General features: G+C 46.0%; 1 protein-coding gene across 7 annotated transcripts in view; it reads right to left on the bottom strand.

Moving 5' to 3' along the window:
- nav3 (neuron navigator 3) overlaps window positions 1–16096 on the bottom strand; it is a 105350-nt gene that overhangs the window by 63585 nt on the left and 25669 nt on the right. For all 7 annotated transcript variants that reach the window (XM_064939291.1, XM_064939292.1, XM_064939293.1 and 4 more), the window contains exons 4-5: window positions 14633–15037; window positions 13631–13750 (exon numbers count right to left, since the gene is read on the bottom strand). In XM_064939291.1, the coding sequence (XP_064795363.1) occupies window positions 13631–13750; window positions 14633–15037 (525 nt within the window). The remainder of the gene's footprint in view (window positions 1–13630; window positions 13751–14632; window positions 15038–16096) is intronic.

The raw sequence follows: 16096 nt of genomic DNA, 5'->3' as shown, positions 1-16096 counted from the left end.
CATGATTTCACATCACACAGAACTTCCCAGAACAAGGCTGGCAACAACAAGCCTCTATTACCAGTCAACCACCACAACCCTCTGTGGTTGACTCTGGCCTACTTCTCTGAATCACCCGGCAATATAGTATCAACAAAAAGGAATCTCGAGCTTCAGAAACTCGGTCCGCCCTCCACTGCTTAACACACCAAACACATCAGCAGCTGATTATAATAGGGAATCTGTCGTTGGGCTAATGATCATTCTGTTTGTTTATCCCTGTGGTGGAGAAACACAGCCCTGTATGGTATCCATATTAGGACAGTCCCACATCCATGGAGGTTGTGTCTGAGTCACATCCATGGATGTGTGACTCTTTCCTAATATGGACACCTTTACCCTGCAAGAAAATCAATCCTCGTTGCCAGACAAACTCACTGGGACGATCCTTTGTCACCGCCCTGTGTTTGGCGGTGGCCATATTAGCCATCATTCATGACTCGGCATCGATCTGAGCTGAAGCATTTAGTCACAGAGTAGCTGCCTTCCTGTCAATACCCTGCCTTTCTAAATAATGAGGCGTGACAGCACTAGTCTGTGTTGATGTACTTTGTTTCAGTGGAGCTCGTTTGTCCTCAAACTTCGACCGTCTCTTGAGGTGTTGTGTCATCCTTGACAAGTATTTGGCTCGGTGTAGGGTGAAGTTGCCATAAGACGCTGATCTTGGGTCAGTTTGGAATTTCCCCCTACTTTTGAATAAGATTAAGATTGGGGAGCGGAATCTGATCCTAGTCACCCCGGAGCATTTGGCTCCAGCATTTATCCATTTGGAAATAACCAATGCCTTTGTATGCAGTGTCTCTCAGCTGTAACTCCCAGGATGTAAACTTTTTTTCCATGTTCTCGCTTGTACCGCATTCTCAAGGGCATCTCCCAGGCACCTGCACCTCAATCATTATAACTCTGGCAAGCTGCGACTCTCTCTTTCTTCCTTTCAGATTTTAGGCTCTGCATCGAGAAACAACAAACACCAGTTATTAATTACAACTTTCCAGTCTCCATAACATTACAAAACCGAGAAAGAGCAGCTGCTTCTGGTAATGGGGAAACTGCTACGCTACGTTATCTCACTGTACTGAACACAATTCACATGCATTGCTATTTCTGTTCCTTGTTGAGCACCTTTCCTCAGATGTAGATTGGATATACTAGATCTGGCATCCAAAATAAACAAGGGGTCGCCCCGTTCCCCCCTCGCTTTGTGTGTGTGTGTTTGTGAATGTGTGTGTTTGTGCGTGTGTGTTTGTGCGTGTGTGTGTGTTTGTCTGTGTTTGTATGTGTGTGTGTTAACTCGATGCTGATAACTAGAAGCTGTCATGGTACCATGTCGTATAGCTTATGGTCTCTGTTGCTGCTCTCTGTTGATGCTACCTGTTGATGCTACCTGTTGATGCTACCTGTTGATGCTACCTGTTGATGCTACCTGTTGATGCTACCTGTTGATACATCTGCCAAAAATGTCTTCACATATGACCTGATATACATTATGACAAGTATAAATAAATACATTAAGATGCTCTTATCTCAACCTTATTCCACTCTACTATGAATCCCTCCTATCACATGTTCCTCTTCCCATAACTCCAACACCCCCAGGAAACAGGACACACACACACCCAGCAGTGCAATCATTTGCGGTCATCCATCAGGGAAGCAGACAACCGTGTCTTGCCCCTCCCAGCATGTGTCTTTACCCACAACCTCCTTCACCCTCAGTCTCTGATCCGAGGGGTACAGGGTCCAGCCAGACACAGGGACAGGTGGATGGATGATACCTAGGATACGAAGCCCTCTGGGGGGGAACACTACCTGTCCACCCCCCCTCCCTGGTGCCAGACAAGGTTGACCGCACCACTGATCCTCTGATGTGTCTACTGGGAGAGAGGAGAGGACATATGGCCACAGAGAGGCTACCTGTCAGGGTTTTGCCTAGTGGATGAATCACATAAACACCGTCGGCCTACGTGAGGGGAAAGATAGTGGGCATAAACAACAAAATAACCTCGCGTCTACCATAAGTCCAATCACCTTGGTGGGGTCGGACAAATCCTTGACCTTCTAAACTGAGCCGAATACTGGCACTTAGCAGACGCTTTCATCCACAGTTACGTGTGCATACATGTTATATATGGGTGGGCCCAGCAGGATAAAACCCATGATCCTGGCAGGGCAAGCGCCGTGCTCAACTAACTGAGCCACACTTACCGACAAACTATTTAAACATTCATATTTTGCACAGGTTTTCTAATAGACCCCTATATCATACAGTAGAATGCCCTATACTGATGGGAGATGATACCCCATCCTGATGAGAGATGATACCCCATCCTGATGGGAGATGATACCCCATCCTGATGAGAGATGATACCCCATCCTGATGAGAGATGATACCCCATCCTGATGAGAGATGATACCCCATCCTGATGAGAGATGATACCCCATCCTGATGAGAGATGATACCCCATCCTGATGAGAGATGACACCCCATCCATCCATCCTGATGAGAGATGATACCCCATCCTGATGAGAGATGATACCCCATCCTGATGAGAGATGATACCCCATCCTGATGAGAGATGATACCCCATCCTGATGAGAGATGATACCCCATCCTGATGAGAGATGATACCCCATCCCATCCTGATGAGAGATGATACCCCATCCTGATGAGAGATGATACCCCATCCTGATGAGAGATGATCCTGATGAGAGATGATACCCCATCCTGATGAGAGATGATACCCCATCCTGATGAGAGATGATACCCCATCCTGATGAGAGATGATACCCCATCCTGATGAGAGATGATACCCCATCCTGATGAGAGATGATCCTGATGAGAGATGATACCCCATCCTGATGAGAGATGATACCCCATCCTGATGATGATACCCCATCCTGATGAGAGATGATACCCCATCCTGATGAGAGATGATACCCCATCCTGATGAGAGATGATACCCCATCCTGATGAGAGATGATACCCCATCCTGATGAGAGATGATACCCCATCCTGATGAGAGATGATACCCCATCCTGATGAGAGATGATACCCCATCCTGATGAGAGATGATACCCCATCCTGATGAGAGATGATACCCCATCCTGATGATACCCCATCCTGAGATGATACCCCATCCTGATGAGAGATGATACCCCATCCTGATGAGAGATGATACCCCATCCTGATGAGAGATGATACCCCATCCTGATGAGAGATGATACCCCATCCTGATGAGAGATGATACCCCATCCTGATGAGAGATGATACCCCATCCTGATGAGAGATGATACCCCATCCTGATGAGAGATGATACCCCCCATCCTGATGAGAGATGATACCCCATCCTGATGAGAGATGATCCTGATGAGAGATACCCCATCCTGATGAGAGATGATACCCCATCCTGATGAGAGATGATACCCCATCCTGATGAGAGATGATACCCCATCCTGATGAGAGATGATACCCCATCCTGATGAGAGATGATACCCCATCCTGATGAGAGATGATACCCCATCCTGATGAGAGATGATACCCCATCCCCCATCCTGATGAGATGATACCCCATCCTGATGAGAGATGATACCCCATCCTGATGAGAGATGATACCCCATCCTGATGAGAGATGATACCCCATCCTGATGAGAGATGATACCCCATCCTGATGAGAGATGATACCCCATCCTGATGAGAGATGATACCCCATCCCGATGAGAGATGATACCCCATCCTGATGAGAGATGATACCCCATCCTGATGAGAGATGATACCCCATCCTGATGAGAGATGATACCCCATCCTACAGTAGGACCAGAATACATATATGTGACAATCTGTGCCCATTCCTTACACCATTGACTCTACTAAATTATTTAGACTTTAATTAGTACGGTCAATGGGTTCATGACAGGCCCTTCCTCCCCAGGAGAATATTACTCTGGTTAATGATGAATACAGTTTTCTGAATGGGGAATGCCAGAGAAACTTGGACCAATACCATTGCATAAGAAATGCCAGAAACACTGAGCTTCAAAGTAAAACATTGTTTCACTCTGAACCATGGTAAACAAATAGATAATTAGTGTATGCAATTTCCATTTCTAAGAGACGGCACACACACAGCAGGACACCGATATCTACAATGAAACATCTTCCAACATTACTTGAAAGCACATTTTCTGACACAGCAGGTACTGTTTAGGACAATGCAGTAAAGAATTTTAGAACTGACTGCAAAAACAGAAAGTCCTACAAATAACAACTTCAGGTTGTGAGCAAGGACACTTTCCTTTCAAGTGGTCCCCTTAGTGGTTGCTTTAGTGCACACGAACTGTACCAGAAGCACAACCCTTATATAATAACTGGCTTTGTCAATGACTCTGCAAAAACCATCCCCTGTACTGCTTACGTCAGCACTGCAGAGCCATGAAGTGATACCACAACCGCTCCCTCCTGTCTGGATCAGTGTGTGTCTGCTGTTTCACAACAGCAGCCGCACACACACACACACACACACACACACACACACACACACACACACACACACACACACACACACACACACACACACACACACACACACACACACACACACACACACACACACACACACACACACACACACACACACACACCAATCCCCCAAAGCTTCCTTTTCAAACAGGAAAGTGCAGAGCCAGCTGCCATCACCAGTCCGGCCTTCTAGCTGGCTCCATGTAGGCAGCAGAGGGATAGACTTAGAGACACAGAGACGCTAAAAGCAGAGCCCTTTACTTATTCATGCCTGTGCTGAGAATCAGGGGCTGTCGTGTCAAAACACACCCGCTTGTGCCTCGATGGCCTCGCCTGACAGTAGAGCAATGAGCACACACTCATTTATGATGCATGAGTTGGGCTATTTTTAGATGGGTTTTTATCCAGAGTAGAAGTCACAACTGTTTCATAATGCCAGATCATGAGAGTGGATGTAGAAGAGCCACAGTTTGACTAGTTATTGTGTCTACTGCAGACACAATAACTAGGGGGAAATGCATCACTTGCTTAGGCATCTGTTCCTGGAGGTGGAATTTCAGATTGTAACAGCATGAGAACCAAATTTGTACCCATTCTTCCATTGCATTTTCCATAACAAATGCTGAAGGCCAGTACATAAAATGACCTTGTCAGAATCCAAAATTCTCCCCAGAGAAGGTGAGAAAGGCTTGGAATGATTCTCCTTCACTTTGGCTCAAGGATTGACTCAAGACCTTTCTCTTTCATGTGAATCACCTTGAAAGTAAGTAGAGGCTTTGTTCTGACGGTCTCCTTTGACGCAAGTTTTGCTGCAGCCTCAGGGCATAAACACAGCTAGCTGCTAACAAAGGTCTAAAGGGTGGCGGTGCAAGACGTCTCAATACTGGTGGATGAAACAGTGAAACAGGATGAGTCTTGTCTGGCGGTGCAAGACGTCTCAATACTGGTGAAACAGGAGGATGAGTCTTGTCTGGCGGTGCAAGACGTCTCAATACTGGTGAAACAGGAGGATGAGTCTTGTCTGGCGGTGCAAGACGTCTCAATACTGGTGAAACAGGAGGATGAGTCTTGTCTGGCGGTGCAAGACGTCTCAATACTGGTGAAACAGGAGGATGAGTCTTGTCTGGCGGTGCAAGACGTCTCAATACTGGTGAAACAGGAGGATGAGTCTTGTCTGGCGGTGCAAGACGTCTCAATACTGGTGAAACAGGAGGATGAGTCTTGTCTGGCGGTGCAAGACGTCTCAATACTGGTGAAACAGGAGGATGAGTCTTGACTGGCGGTGCAAGACGTCTCAATACTGGTGAAACAGGAGGATGAGTCTTGTCTGGCGGTGCAAGACGTCTCAATACGGTGAAACAGGAGGATGAGTCTTGACTGGCGGTGCAAGACGTCTCAATACTGGTGAAACAGGAGGATGAGTCTTGTCTGGCGGTGCAAGACGTCTCAATACTGGTGAAACAGGAGGATGAGTCTACTGGTGAAACAGGAGGATGAGTCTTGCGGTGCAAGACGTCTCAATACTGGTGAAACAGGAGGATGAGTCTTGACTGGCGGTGCAAGACGTCTCAATACTGGTGAAACAGGAGGATGAGTCTTGTCTGGCGGTGCAAGACGTCTCAATACTGGTGAAACAGGAGGATGAGTCTTGTCTGGCGGTGCAAGACGTCTCAATACTGGTGAAACAGGAGGATGAGTCTTGTCTGGCGGTGCAAGACGTCTCAATACTGGTGAAACAGGAGGATGAGTCTTGTCTGGCGGTGCAAGACGTCTCAATACTGGTGAAACAGGAGGATGAGTCTTGTCTGGCGGTGCAAGACGTCTCAATACTGGTGAAACAGGAGGATGAGTCTTGACTGGCGCTGCAAAAAATGTTGAACCAGGAACAGATACTGCCCTTGGTTCTCTCCAGATCTGACTGCCCTTGACCAGCAAAAAAACATCCCGTGGCGTTCTGCATTAGCATCGAATTGCCCCCGTGATATGCAACTTTTCAGGGAAGTTAGGAACCAATATACACAGTTAGGAAAGCTAAGGCTAGCTTTTTCAAGCAAAAATTTGAATCCTGTAGCACAACCTCAAAAAAGTTCTGGGACACTGTAAAGTCCATGGAGAATAAGAGCACCTCCTCCCAGCTGCCCACTGCACTGAGGCTAGGAAACACTGTCACCACCGATAAATCCACTATAATTGAGAATTTCAATAAGCATTATTTCTACGGCTGGCCATGCTTTCCATCTGGCTACCCCTACCCTGGTCAACAGCCCTGCACTCCCCACAGCAACTCGCCCAGGCCTCCCCCATTTCTCCTTCACCAAAATCCAGATAGCTGATGTTCTGAAAGAGCTGCAAAATCTGGACCCCTACAAATCAGCCAGGCTAAACAATCTGGACCCTCTCTTTCTAAAATGATCTGCCGAAATTGTTGCAACCCCTAATAATAGCCTGTCGATAAGAGGCATTACTGTGCAGCTGTATTCATTGATCTTGCCAAGGCTTTCGACTCTGTCAATCACCACATTCTTATTGGCAGACTCAACAGCCTTGGTTTCACAAATGATTCCCTTCCCTGGTTCACCAACTACTTCTCTGATAGAGTTCAGAGTGTCAAATCGGAGGTCCTGTTGTCCGGACCTCTGGCAGTCTCTATAGGGGTGCCACAGGGTTCAATTCTCGGGTCGACTCTCTTCTCTGTATACATCAATGATGTCGCTCTTCCTGCTGGTGATTCTCTGATCCACCTCTATGCAGACAACACCATTTTGTATACTTCTGGCCCTTCTTTGGACACTGTGTTAACTAACCTCCAGGCAAGCTTCAATGCCATACCACACTCCTTCCGTGGCCTCCAACTGCTCTTAAATGCATGTAAAACTAAATGCATGCTCTTCAACCGATCACTGCCTGCACCTGCCTGCCCGTCCAACATCACTACCCAGGACGGTTCTGACTTAGAATATGTGGACAACTACAAATACCTAGGTGTCTGTTTAGTCTGTAAACTCTCCTTCCAGACTCACATTAAGCATCTCCAATCCAAAATTAAATCTAGAATCGGCTTTCTATTTCACAACAAAGCATCCGTCACTCATGCTGCCAAACATACCCTCGTATAACTGACCATCCTACCGATCCTCGACGATGTCATTTATAAAATAGCCTCCAACACGCTACTCAACAAATTGGATGCAGTCTATCACAGTGCCATCCGTTTTGTCACCAAAGCCCCATATACTACCCACCACTGCGACCTGTACGCTCTCATATCCTGGCCCTCGCTTCATAGCCCATCTGTAAACAGCCCATCCCACTGGCTCCAGGTCCCATACAAGTTTCTTTATTTAAAGCTCCCCCCTTATATCATCTCACTGGTCACCATAGCAGCACATCCACCATTCCAGTGTTTAATTGCAATTGTATATTCACTGGTCGCCCCAAAGCCATTTCCTCCTTTGGCAGCCTTTCCTTCCAGTTCTTTGCTGACCTGTATATGACTGGTGCTTTACACCTGCATTATTGCTGTTTGGGGTTTTAGGTTGGGTTTCATGTACAGCACTTTGAGATATCAGCTGATGTAAGAAGGGCTATATAAATACATTTGATTTGATTTGCAGTTGTAAATGACTGAAAAATCACTGAAGCTGGAGACTTATAATAAAGGTTAAAGCACCAGCTATCAGAGCAGCTCAACAGATCACTGCACCTATAGAATAGCCCATCTGTAAACAGCCCATCCAACTAGGACTCATCCCATACTGTATTTATTTATCTTGCTCTTTGCACCCCAGTATCTCTACTTGCACATTCATCTTCTGCACATCTACCATTCCAGTGTTTAATTGCTATATTGTAATTACTTCGCCACCATGGCCTATTTATTGCCTTACCTCCCTTATCTTACCTTATTTGCACACACTGTATATAGATTTTCTTTCTACTGTATTATTGACTGTATGTTTGTTTATTCCATGTGTAACTCTGTCTTGTTGTATGGTTGAACTGCAGTGCTTGTGCCATCTCAATAGGACTCAGGTTCTTTAAATGAGAACTTGTTGTCAACTAGCCTACTGTTATCTCAAAGGTTAAATACTTCTTTTTAAGGCCATTGACTGGCAGTGCTACTGTGCCATCTCAATAGGACCCTTCTTTATGAGGCCATTGACTGGCAGTGCTACTGTGCCATCTCAATAGGACTCTTCTTTATGAGGCCATTGACTGGCAGTGCTACTGTGCCATCTCAATAGGACTCTTCTTTATGAGGCCATTGACTGGCAGTGCTACTGTGCCATCTCAATAGGACTCTTCTTTATGAGGCCATTGACTGGCAGTGCTACTGTGCCATCTCAATAGGACTCTTCTTTATGAGGCCATTGACTGGCAGTGCTACTGTGCCATCTCAATAGGACTCTTCTTTATGAGGCCATTGACTGGCAGTGCTACTGTGCCATCTCAATAGGACTCTTCTTTATGAGGCCATTGACTGGCAGTGCACTGTGTCATCTCAATAGGACTCTTCTTTATGAGGCCATTGACTGGCAGTGCTACTGTGCCATCTCAATAGGACTCTTCTTTATGAGGCCATTGACTGGCAGTGCTACTGTGCCATCTCAATAGGACTCTTCTTTATGAGGCCATTGACTGGCAGTGCTACTGTGCCATCTCAATAGGACTCTTCTTTATGAGGCCATTGACTGGCAGTGCTACTGTGCCATCTCAATAGGACTCTTCTTTATGAGGCCATTGACTGGCAGTGCTACTGTGCCATCTCAATAGGACTCTTCTTTATGAGGCCATTGACTGGCAGTGCTACTGTGCCATCTCAATAGGACTCATCTTTATGAGGCCATTGACTGGCAGTGCTACTGTGCCATCTCAATAGGACTCTTCTTTATGAGGCCATTGACTGGCAGTGCTACTGTGCCATCTCAATAGGACTCATCTTTATGAGGCCATTGACTGGCAGTGCTACTGTGCCATCTCAATAGGACTCTTCTTTATGAGGCCATTGGCATAGTTATGAGCCCTTTGTAAAGCAGTGTCCCCCTCTCCTGTTAGGGAGGGGGGGAGCAGTTTTACGACTTTCGTCGTAAATTCCTTGCAGAGACTCGTCTCCCTGACCATGCAATATGGGAGTGAGAGGGTCGCAGTAGAACAAAGGAACTCTCCCGCCAAATTCTACTACATCCCAGAATTTGAGAATGTGGAAACGGTCGGTGGAGAAGCCAGCTACGACCCGGTCCGTTTTGTTTCATCTTTGTGACCTCATGAAAGACAATACAGCACATTACCCTAACTCTGTTTATACAGGTTCCTCAGTTTTGAGGCTTGCATCTAATTCTTGTATACAATGAATGAGTGAAGATTAAACTATTTGATGTAAATGATGTAATGTGATATTTAGTCTAAATGAGAGAATTGTTTTCATAAGTAAACTGATGCTCAATCAGCGGCCACAGCCAAGTGAATAGACATTGGTTGGAAATGATGAACCAACCCTTTTTCTACATTTCAATAAAAGCCCCTGTGATGAAAAGTCACCTTAGGTCCAAATAACGGGAGGACTTGTCCCCCACGTTGAAAAGGGATAATTCTAATTTCAACTCTACAGACCAGGAAACGTGAGAGCTTGCTCCACACATGACATGGTATGAACTCTGAACTATTGATCTCCTAAAGATGAAGTGCATACTAAACTAGCATATATCAGACTGCAGCTGAAAATATGCTCAAATCTAGTACAAGAACACTGACCGACGCGGACAAATCTCCAGAGTGAGATGAACCTCTCAGACCACGTGACCCTCTCACACGATGACCCGGATGATTCTACAAAGGACGAGGGCATCATCGACTGAGCAAACCAGAGCCTCACATCACTAGCTCAACTATTGAAGCCAGCTACATGTAAATACAATGCATTGCTTTTTCGATTGAGCATTAGTGGCATATGTATTTATGACATCAGTATTGAATAGACTCAAGCACACATCCACTCCAACTGTTAGGCAGCCTACTGTAAAAAAACAACTAATAAAAACTCCTTAGCACCAAACACAAATCCACACTGTTTCCGCACCAGATGGTCTCTTCCTTCAAATGTTACTTACCATTCCCAATCAGTATTAATTTAGATGGATTTAGCTAGGTCGCCTCCGTAGTGTTGCGGATACCGCTGCCTTGAGAGCTGCCAGGGGACTCGTTGGTTAGCAGACATAACCATGAAAGGTAATGAGCCCCAACGGAGCTCTTTATGCAAAAAAAACTCTCTCTCTCCATCTCTCTGTCTCTGGCTGAGGATGGGCCTGTTTACCTTCTCAATTAGGCCTTGTAATTTGTCAGGGAGCTGTGACCAATGGAAAGGAAGACTAGTCCCAAGATAGAAGCTCATTTTGGGTGGAATAGTGCCGGTTTGTTTTCCTGGACCCAGATTAAGACAATTCCTGGACTTAAAAGCAATTTCAAAGGAGATTCCCTACAGAATATTTATATTGATTTATCCGGTACGAGGCTTTATCTGGGTCCAGGAAAACAGTCCATCAAGTTTAACAACCAAGCCCAAAAGTTTAAATTGAGAAATTAAATTGGTTTAACATGTTAAATTGATTTGGTTGGTTTAAAGCTGAATTTCAGGATGGAGTTTTTCACACAGTAAACTGCTAACTACCGGACCTTTGACTGTGAAAACACAGTGAGGAGGCAAGTGGGAATCCAGGTCAAAGGTCACCAGGCATCAAAGCAAGTCTTCATTGCTTCTAACAAGCCTATAGTCAACCATCTCCGTAAAGATGCTCCTGTTGGGGAGAGAGCACAGTTTCTCTACGTGAGAAGAGATACTGCAGCATGTCGGACCCGTTTGGATGCCGAGAGGACAGGAGAGAAAGTTAGGGCAAAGTTAGGCAGGGGCTTTAGGAAATATGGACTTCCGCATGTTCCAAGGTGTTCCAAAAGTTTTGGGATGAGAATGATTTGAGTGTATCCGTAACGGAGGAAGAGGAAGAGAAGAGAGAGAGAGAGAGAGAGAGAGAGAGAGAGAGAGAGAGAGGAGACTGCACAAGAGCCTAGCTCAGTTGAGCGGGAGGCTCCCAAATGAATTTCCTTCCCAGAGCCCATCAGATGTCAGTAGGACTGAGAAATGTCAGGCACTACAATCACACACTGACACACACTGGATGCATCTCAAATGGCACCCTATTCCCTATATAGTGTAGTATCTTTGACCAGAGCCCTATGAGGTCAATAGTAGTGTATTATATAGGGAATAGGGTGCCATTTAGGATGCAGATCCTGAGGCAGACAGGAAGGAAGCATTAGAGCAGGGGGATTTAGCCTCCCTCCTCCGGGCAAAAAGCAGCCTTCCGTAATTCACTCCTGAAAGATCCTTATCTCGGCTGCTATACCTGGCCTCCTTCCCACGTCTATGGGATCAGAGACTACATATCCCATTATCCCTGAGGTGCCAGACTATGCAACTACGTCCTGCAGTGAAAGTCACGCTGTCATCTTAAAGTTAGGTATGGATTAGTTAGGGGGTAGTGAATAGAGCGTAGTACATGCAGGAGGAGACGATCCTGGGTTCAGATAGTATTTGAAATCATTCAAAAACTTTGAGTGTTTGCTCTTGCCTGCCAGAATCAGGTTTATTATGTCAGGGCAAGCTCAATCAAGCTTAGATCAAATATTTTAAATGATTTCAAATAGTATATAAACCCAGGTCTGGAGGCGATATGAGTGAAAGTGGAGTATGAGGGAAGACAGCACAGTGGACAGTGTGGTCTGGACTTCTGACGCGTTTGATTAGCTTGGATCTATCAGTCAGTTCACCTCCAGATCAAAGCTGACAGGCTGACAGTGAGATGAGAGTTAACGTGACGAGCCTAGAGGTTATACTGTATTCAGACCGGCCGCTTTGACGGTTGGAAAGTCCCAGATATGATCTGACTCTCTCCTCTGACTGCTACAGAGAACCGCCAACCCTCCAGTATACAAAACAACCGTTTGATGATCAAGTCTAGGAGCACAAAGGAAGACACACCAAGCAAAATATTTGTCTTCCTATTTGATAAATCAACAAGACATTTACTCTGCTGAGACCCTTTCTCTTATTCTGTCCTCCTGTTCGCCTCAGTCAAATAATGACAGTTACCATTTTAGTCGGAACCACAACTGCATAAAAAATAATAATAATAGAACAGATAGGAAATTAAACATACTATCAAACCAAAGATTTTATTAGAAGCTTGAAAAGGTTCTGCCTCCAGATCCGTGGAGTCTGATAATTGAATGAATCTGGGGAGTCCACAGAGTAACCAGCAGAGTACTGCATCCAATGTACAGACGTTTCTCAAACTTCCAAGGACACATTCATTGAAGTCTTCTCAGAATCCCCATATCCCCGCTGTGACATCACCTCCTCACTTCTCTCCCCGCTTCTATGATAGCATGTCATCAAATCACAGCTGGACGGAATTAAATCAATGACACATTTCTCTTTCGCCCGGTTTGCGACGGCAGCTTTCTCTCTGTCTGGGAGACTGGAGAGCGTGTCATTTCTGGCGAAGGGCATTCTCGTCTTACATTTGCATCTTGGTAATTTAGCAGACGCTCTTATCCAGAGCGACTTACATTCAGTGCATTCAACAACCACATATCACAGTCACTGCTAGTAAAACCTTCCAGCTATCGTTAAAATCAGTGCTAATATGAAAAGCTATTAGAGAGAAACTGTGGTGTTTGATCTGCAACATACCATGTGGATGCAGCAGGCTTTCGCTTCAGCCCAAGCAGTAACACAAACTGGCTCAACTAATCATATTCTTCAATCAAGAAACCACAGTTTCTCCCATTGGTTTCAATGCAGTCTATAGGGTTGGAGAACAAGCTGTGGTCCAGAAACACACGTACCGCTCCATGTTAAAGTTTCCCAAAGGTACAGATCCAGGATCAGCTTCGCCTCCCCAATCCTAGCCTTAATCATTAGTGGAGAAAATGCAATAATGATCCAAGATCATCAGCTTGGGGAAATTGCACCCTCCTCCACCAGTAACCCAAATAGTTGTGATGAAGCCACGCCCTTACCTGTCTGCGTCCCCGTGCACCTCCTTGACCACCCTCTGGGTGACCTCTAGCGCTGTGTTCAGGTCAGGGGCGCGACCGACGTTCCGTGAGTATAGGTGAAGACCACCGTCTGTAAGGTACCTATGAAGAAGAAACTACATCACTAAGCTGGGTTGTTTTTGCGACTGTGTGTATCGGGAGTGTGAGTGTGTGTGTTTATTGGGAGTGTGTGTGTGTGTGTGTGTGTGCATGCCCACGTGTGTGCACACACATTTACAGGGTTGTAATCAGAGAAGGCTGATAGGACATGAAAGCACATTAGGTTTAAGCTAATTAGGATCATAATTCAGCTAATCACTTTTTCATCCCTCGGTGCTATACGTTTGGCCCCTACAGTAACTTAATCATAGTTAATGTGGATGGTTCGTTCGGGTGGTGTTCAATAAATCAATTTCATACATGAACAAATAGGATGGGAGAACTAATGCAGGTATGAGTTCCACATGGCACCCTATTCCTTTATAGTGCACTACTTTATACCAGAGCCCTATGAGGCCTGGTCAAATGTAGTGCACTAGGGAATATGCCATGGGAATAAGGTGCCATCTGGGACACAGATCATGTGGGTTTTGGGGAAGAGCACTTATCAGTGTTCACAGAGGAAGGTTAAGGGCTAACACAGTGATGTACAATAGATCTGGGGTATTTCTTTCTCACTGAGCGATGTGTCACTATTGAGAGTTGGTATGGAATGTACATGTATGGTGAATTCCTCCCGTCGCAGCTCAATAGCTGTGTGAAAGCCACAACTTCATCGCCCCTCATATGTTCTCCTGTCTCACCCTTCCATTTGGAAGAATCGCGAAGGCCTTGGCAATAACTGTGATTTTTTTCTTCAATAACAGGATTGACCCTGAATGTGTGTGTGTCTGGGGGTGTTGGGAAAAGCAGAAGACACATTTACCTTCTAACCAACGGACAATAAAGAATCTATTCTATTCTGTCGATGGCATAGTCGCTTACCCACTGGTGATGTCATCTGTCCTGACGTTCTTCCCCAGGATGTCTCCGTCGCTCATGTACCCTGCCACGTCCATCTCCAGCATCCCCTCCGGCCCTCCTCCCTTCTCCCCCTGCTCGGCCCCTCTCGCCCCTGCCGTCGCCGCTCGCCTCAGGGGGGCACTGTACACAAACCGGGAGGAGTCCGAGTGACCGTACCGCCCAGTGGCGCCACCTGTGCTGGCACCCGTCCGAGGTGGTGGGACTGTGGTGTAGGTACTGGGCATAGAAGGGGCGTCGCCTGCTTGTAGGCGGGGGCTTGGGGCTGATTGGCCGAGGCGCCAGGAGGTCATGGGGGCGGAGCGACTGGTGATGCTCCGCCCGTTGACCTCTGTGGTCACTGTGCTGTCGAAGGTCGTCTCCAAGGTGCTGAAGAGGGCAGAGAGTTGGAGAGAGCAGAAGAGGGAGAGAGAGAAAAGAGAGAGGAAAAGAGTGAGGGAGAGGGGAAAAGAGAGAGAGAGAGACAGAGGAAAAGAGAGAGAGGAGTGAGAGAGGGAGAGAGGGGGAGAGTGAGAAAGAGAGCATGATTAGGAAAGTTTAGGGACAGATCAGCTCAGCCCCCTGGCACAGCCACAGAGAGGATTTGAGCAGAGAGATCAATACTTTCAGCTCTGCTGACACTTTACAAATATTCCCAATCTTCCCACCAAGGTGAGCTCTGGGGTGAAGTGCAAAACTGATCCAAGATCAGCATCTAGGGTCAACTTCACCCCAAGGTGACAGGAGTTCAGTTTGGAGAGACCCTGTTGAATGACCATACGGTGAACCCATAGCCAGCTCAACACACAGACCCAAATGTCCACTCCCTAAAATATGTTCCTATTAGCATGTGCACTGTTGTATGAAGGATACATTTCTCAGGCAGAAAGATTGGTAGTGTTGTTGCAACGAAGCAGTTTCCCTAAAATGGATGCCACTGTTACCTCCACACACATCACCTACTGTTTGTGTGTGTATATGTGTGTGAGTGTGTCTAGCCTGCTATCTCGTAGCATGACCTTCCTAAAGTTCTATTTCTTTCATGGATAGTTCACTCAGAAACTATGCAAAACGCATAATCACATTTATGCAAAACACAATCTCAGTTTTTGCTCTGTACTGAAAGTGCTATATTTGCACGCACACACACACACACACACACACACACACACACACACACACACACACACACACACACACACACACACACACACACACACACACACACACACACACACACACACACACAGCTCGAGCTCTCTCTGGTGGAAAGATAACTACATTACACTCATGTCTGGGGGTCATCTCCATCATTGGTGTATAATCCACAAATATCAATGTCCTAAAATCTACATGTTCCAATACATTCCATCCTATTCACACTATGGGTGTTTATATCTAATGATTTATAAAACAGGATATAAAACTTGTTTTTGAAGAGATTCAAAC

Source organism: Oncorhynchus masou, chromosome 27, assembly GCF_036934945.1.
Source record: "Oncorhynchus masou masou isolate Uvic2021 chromosome 27, UVic_Omas_1.1, whole genome shotgun sequence".
NCBI classification, from domain to species: domain Eukaryota; kingdom Metazoa; phylum Chordata; class Actinopteri; order Salmoniformes; family Salmonidae; genus Oncorhynchus; species Oncorhynchus masou.
The sequence above is the reverse complement of the archived record's forward strand: the minus strand, read 5'-3'. Positions and strand labels throughout refer to the sequence as shown.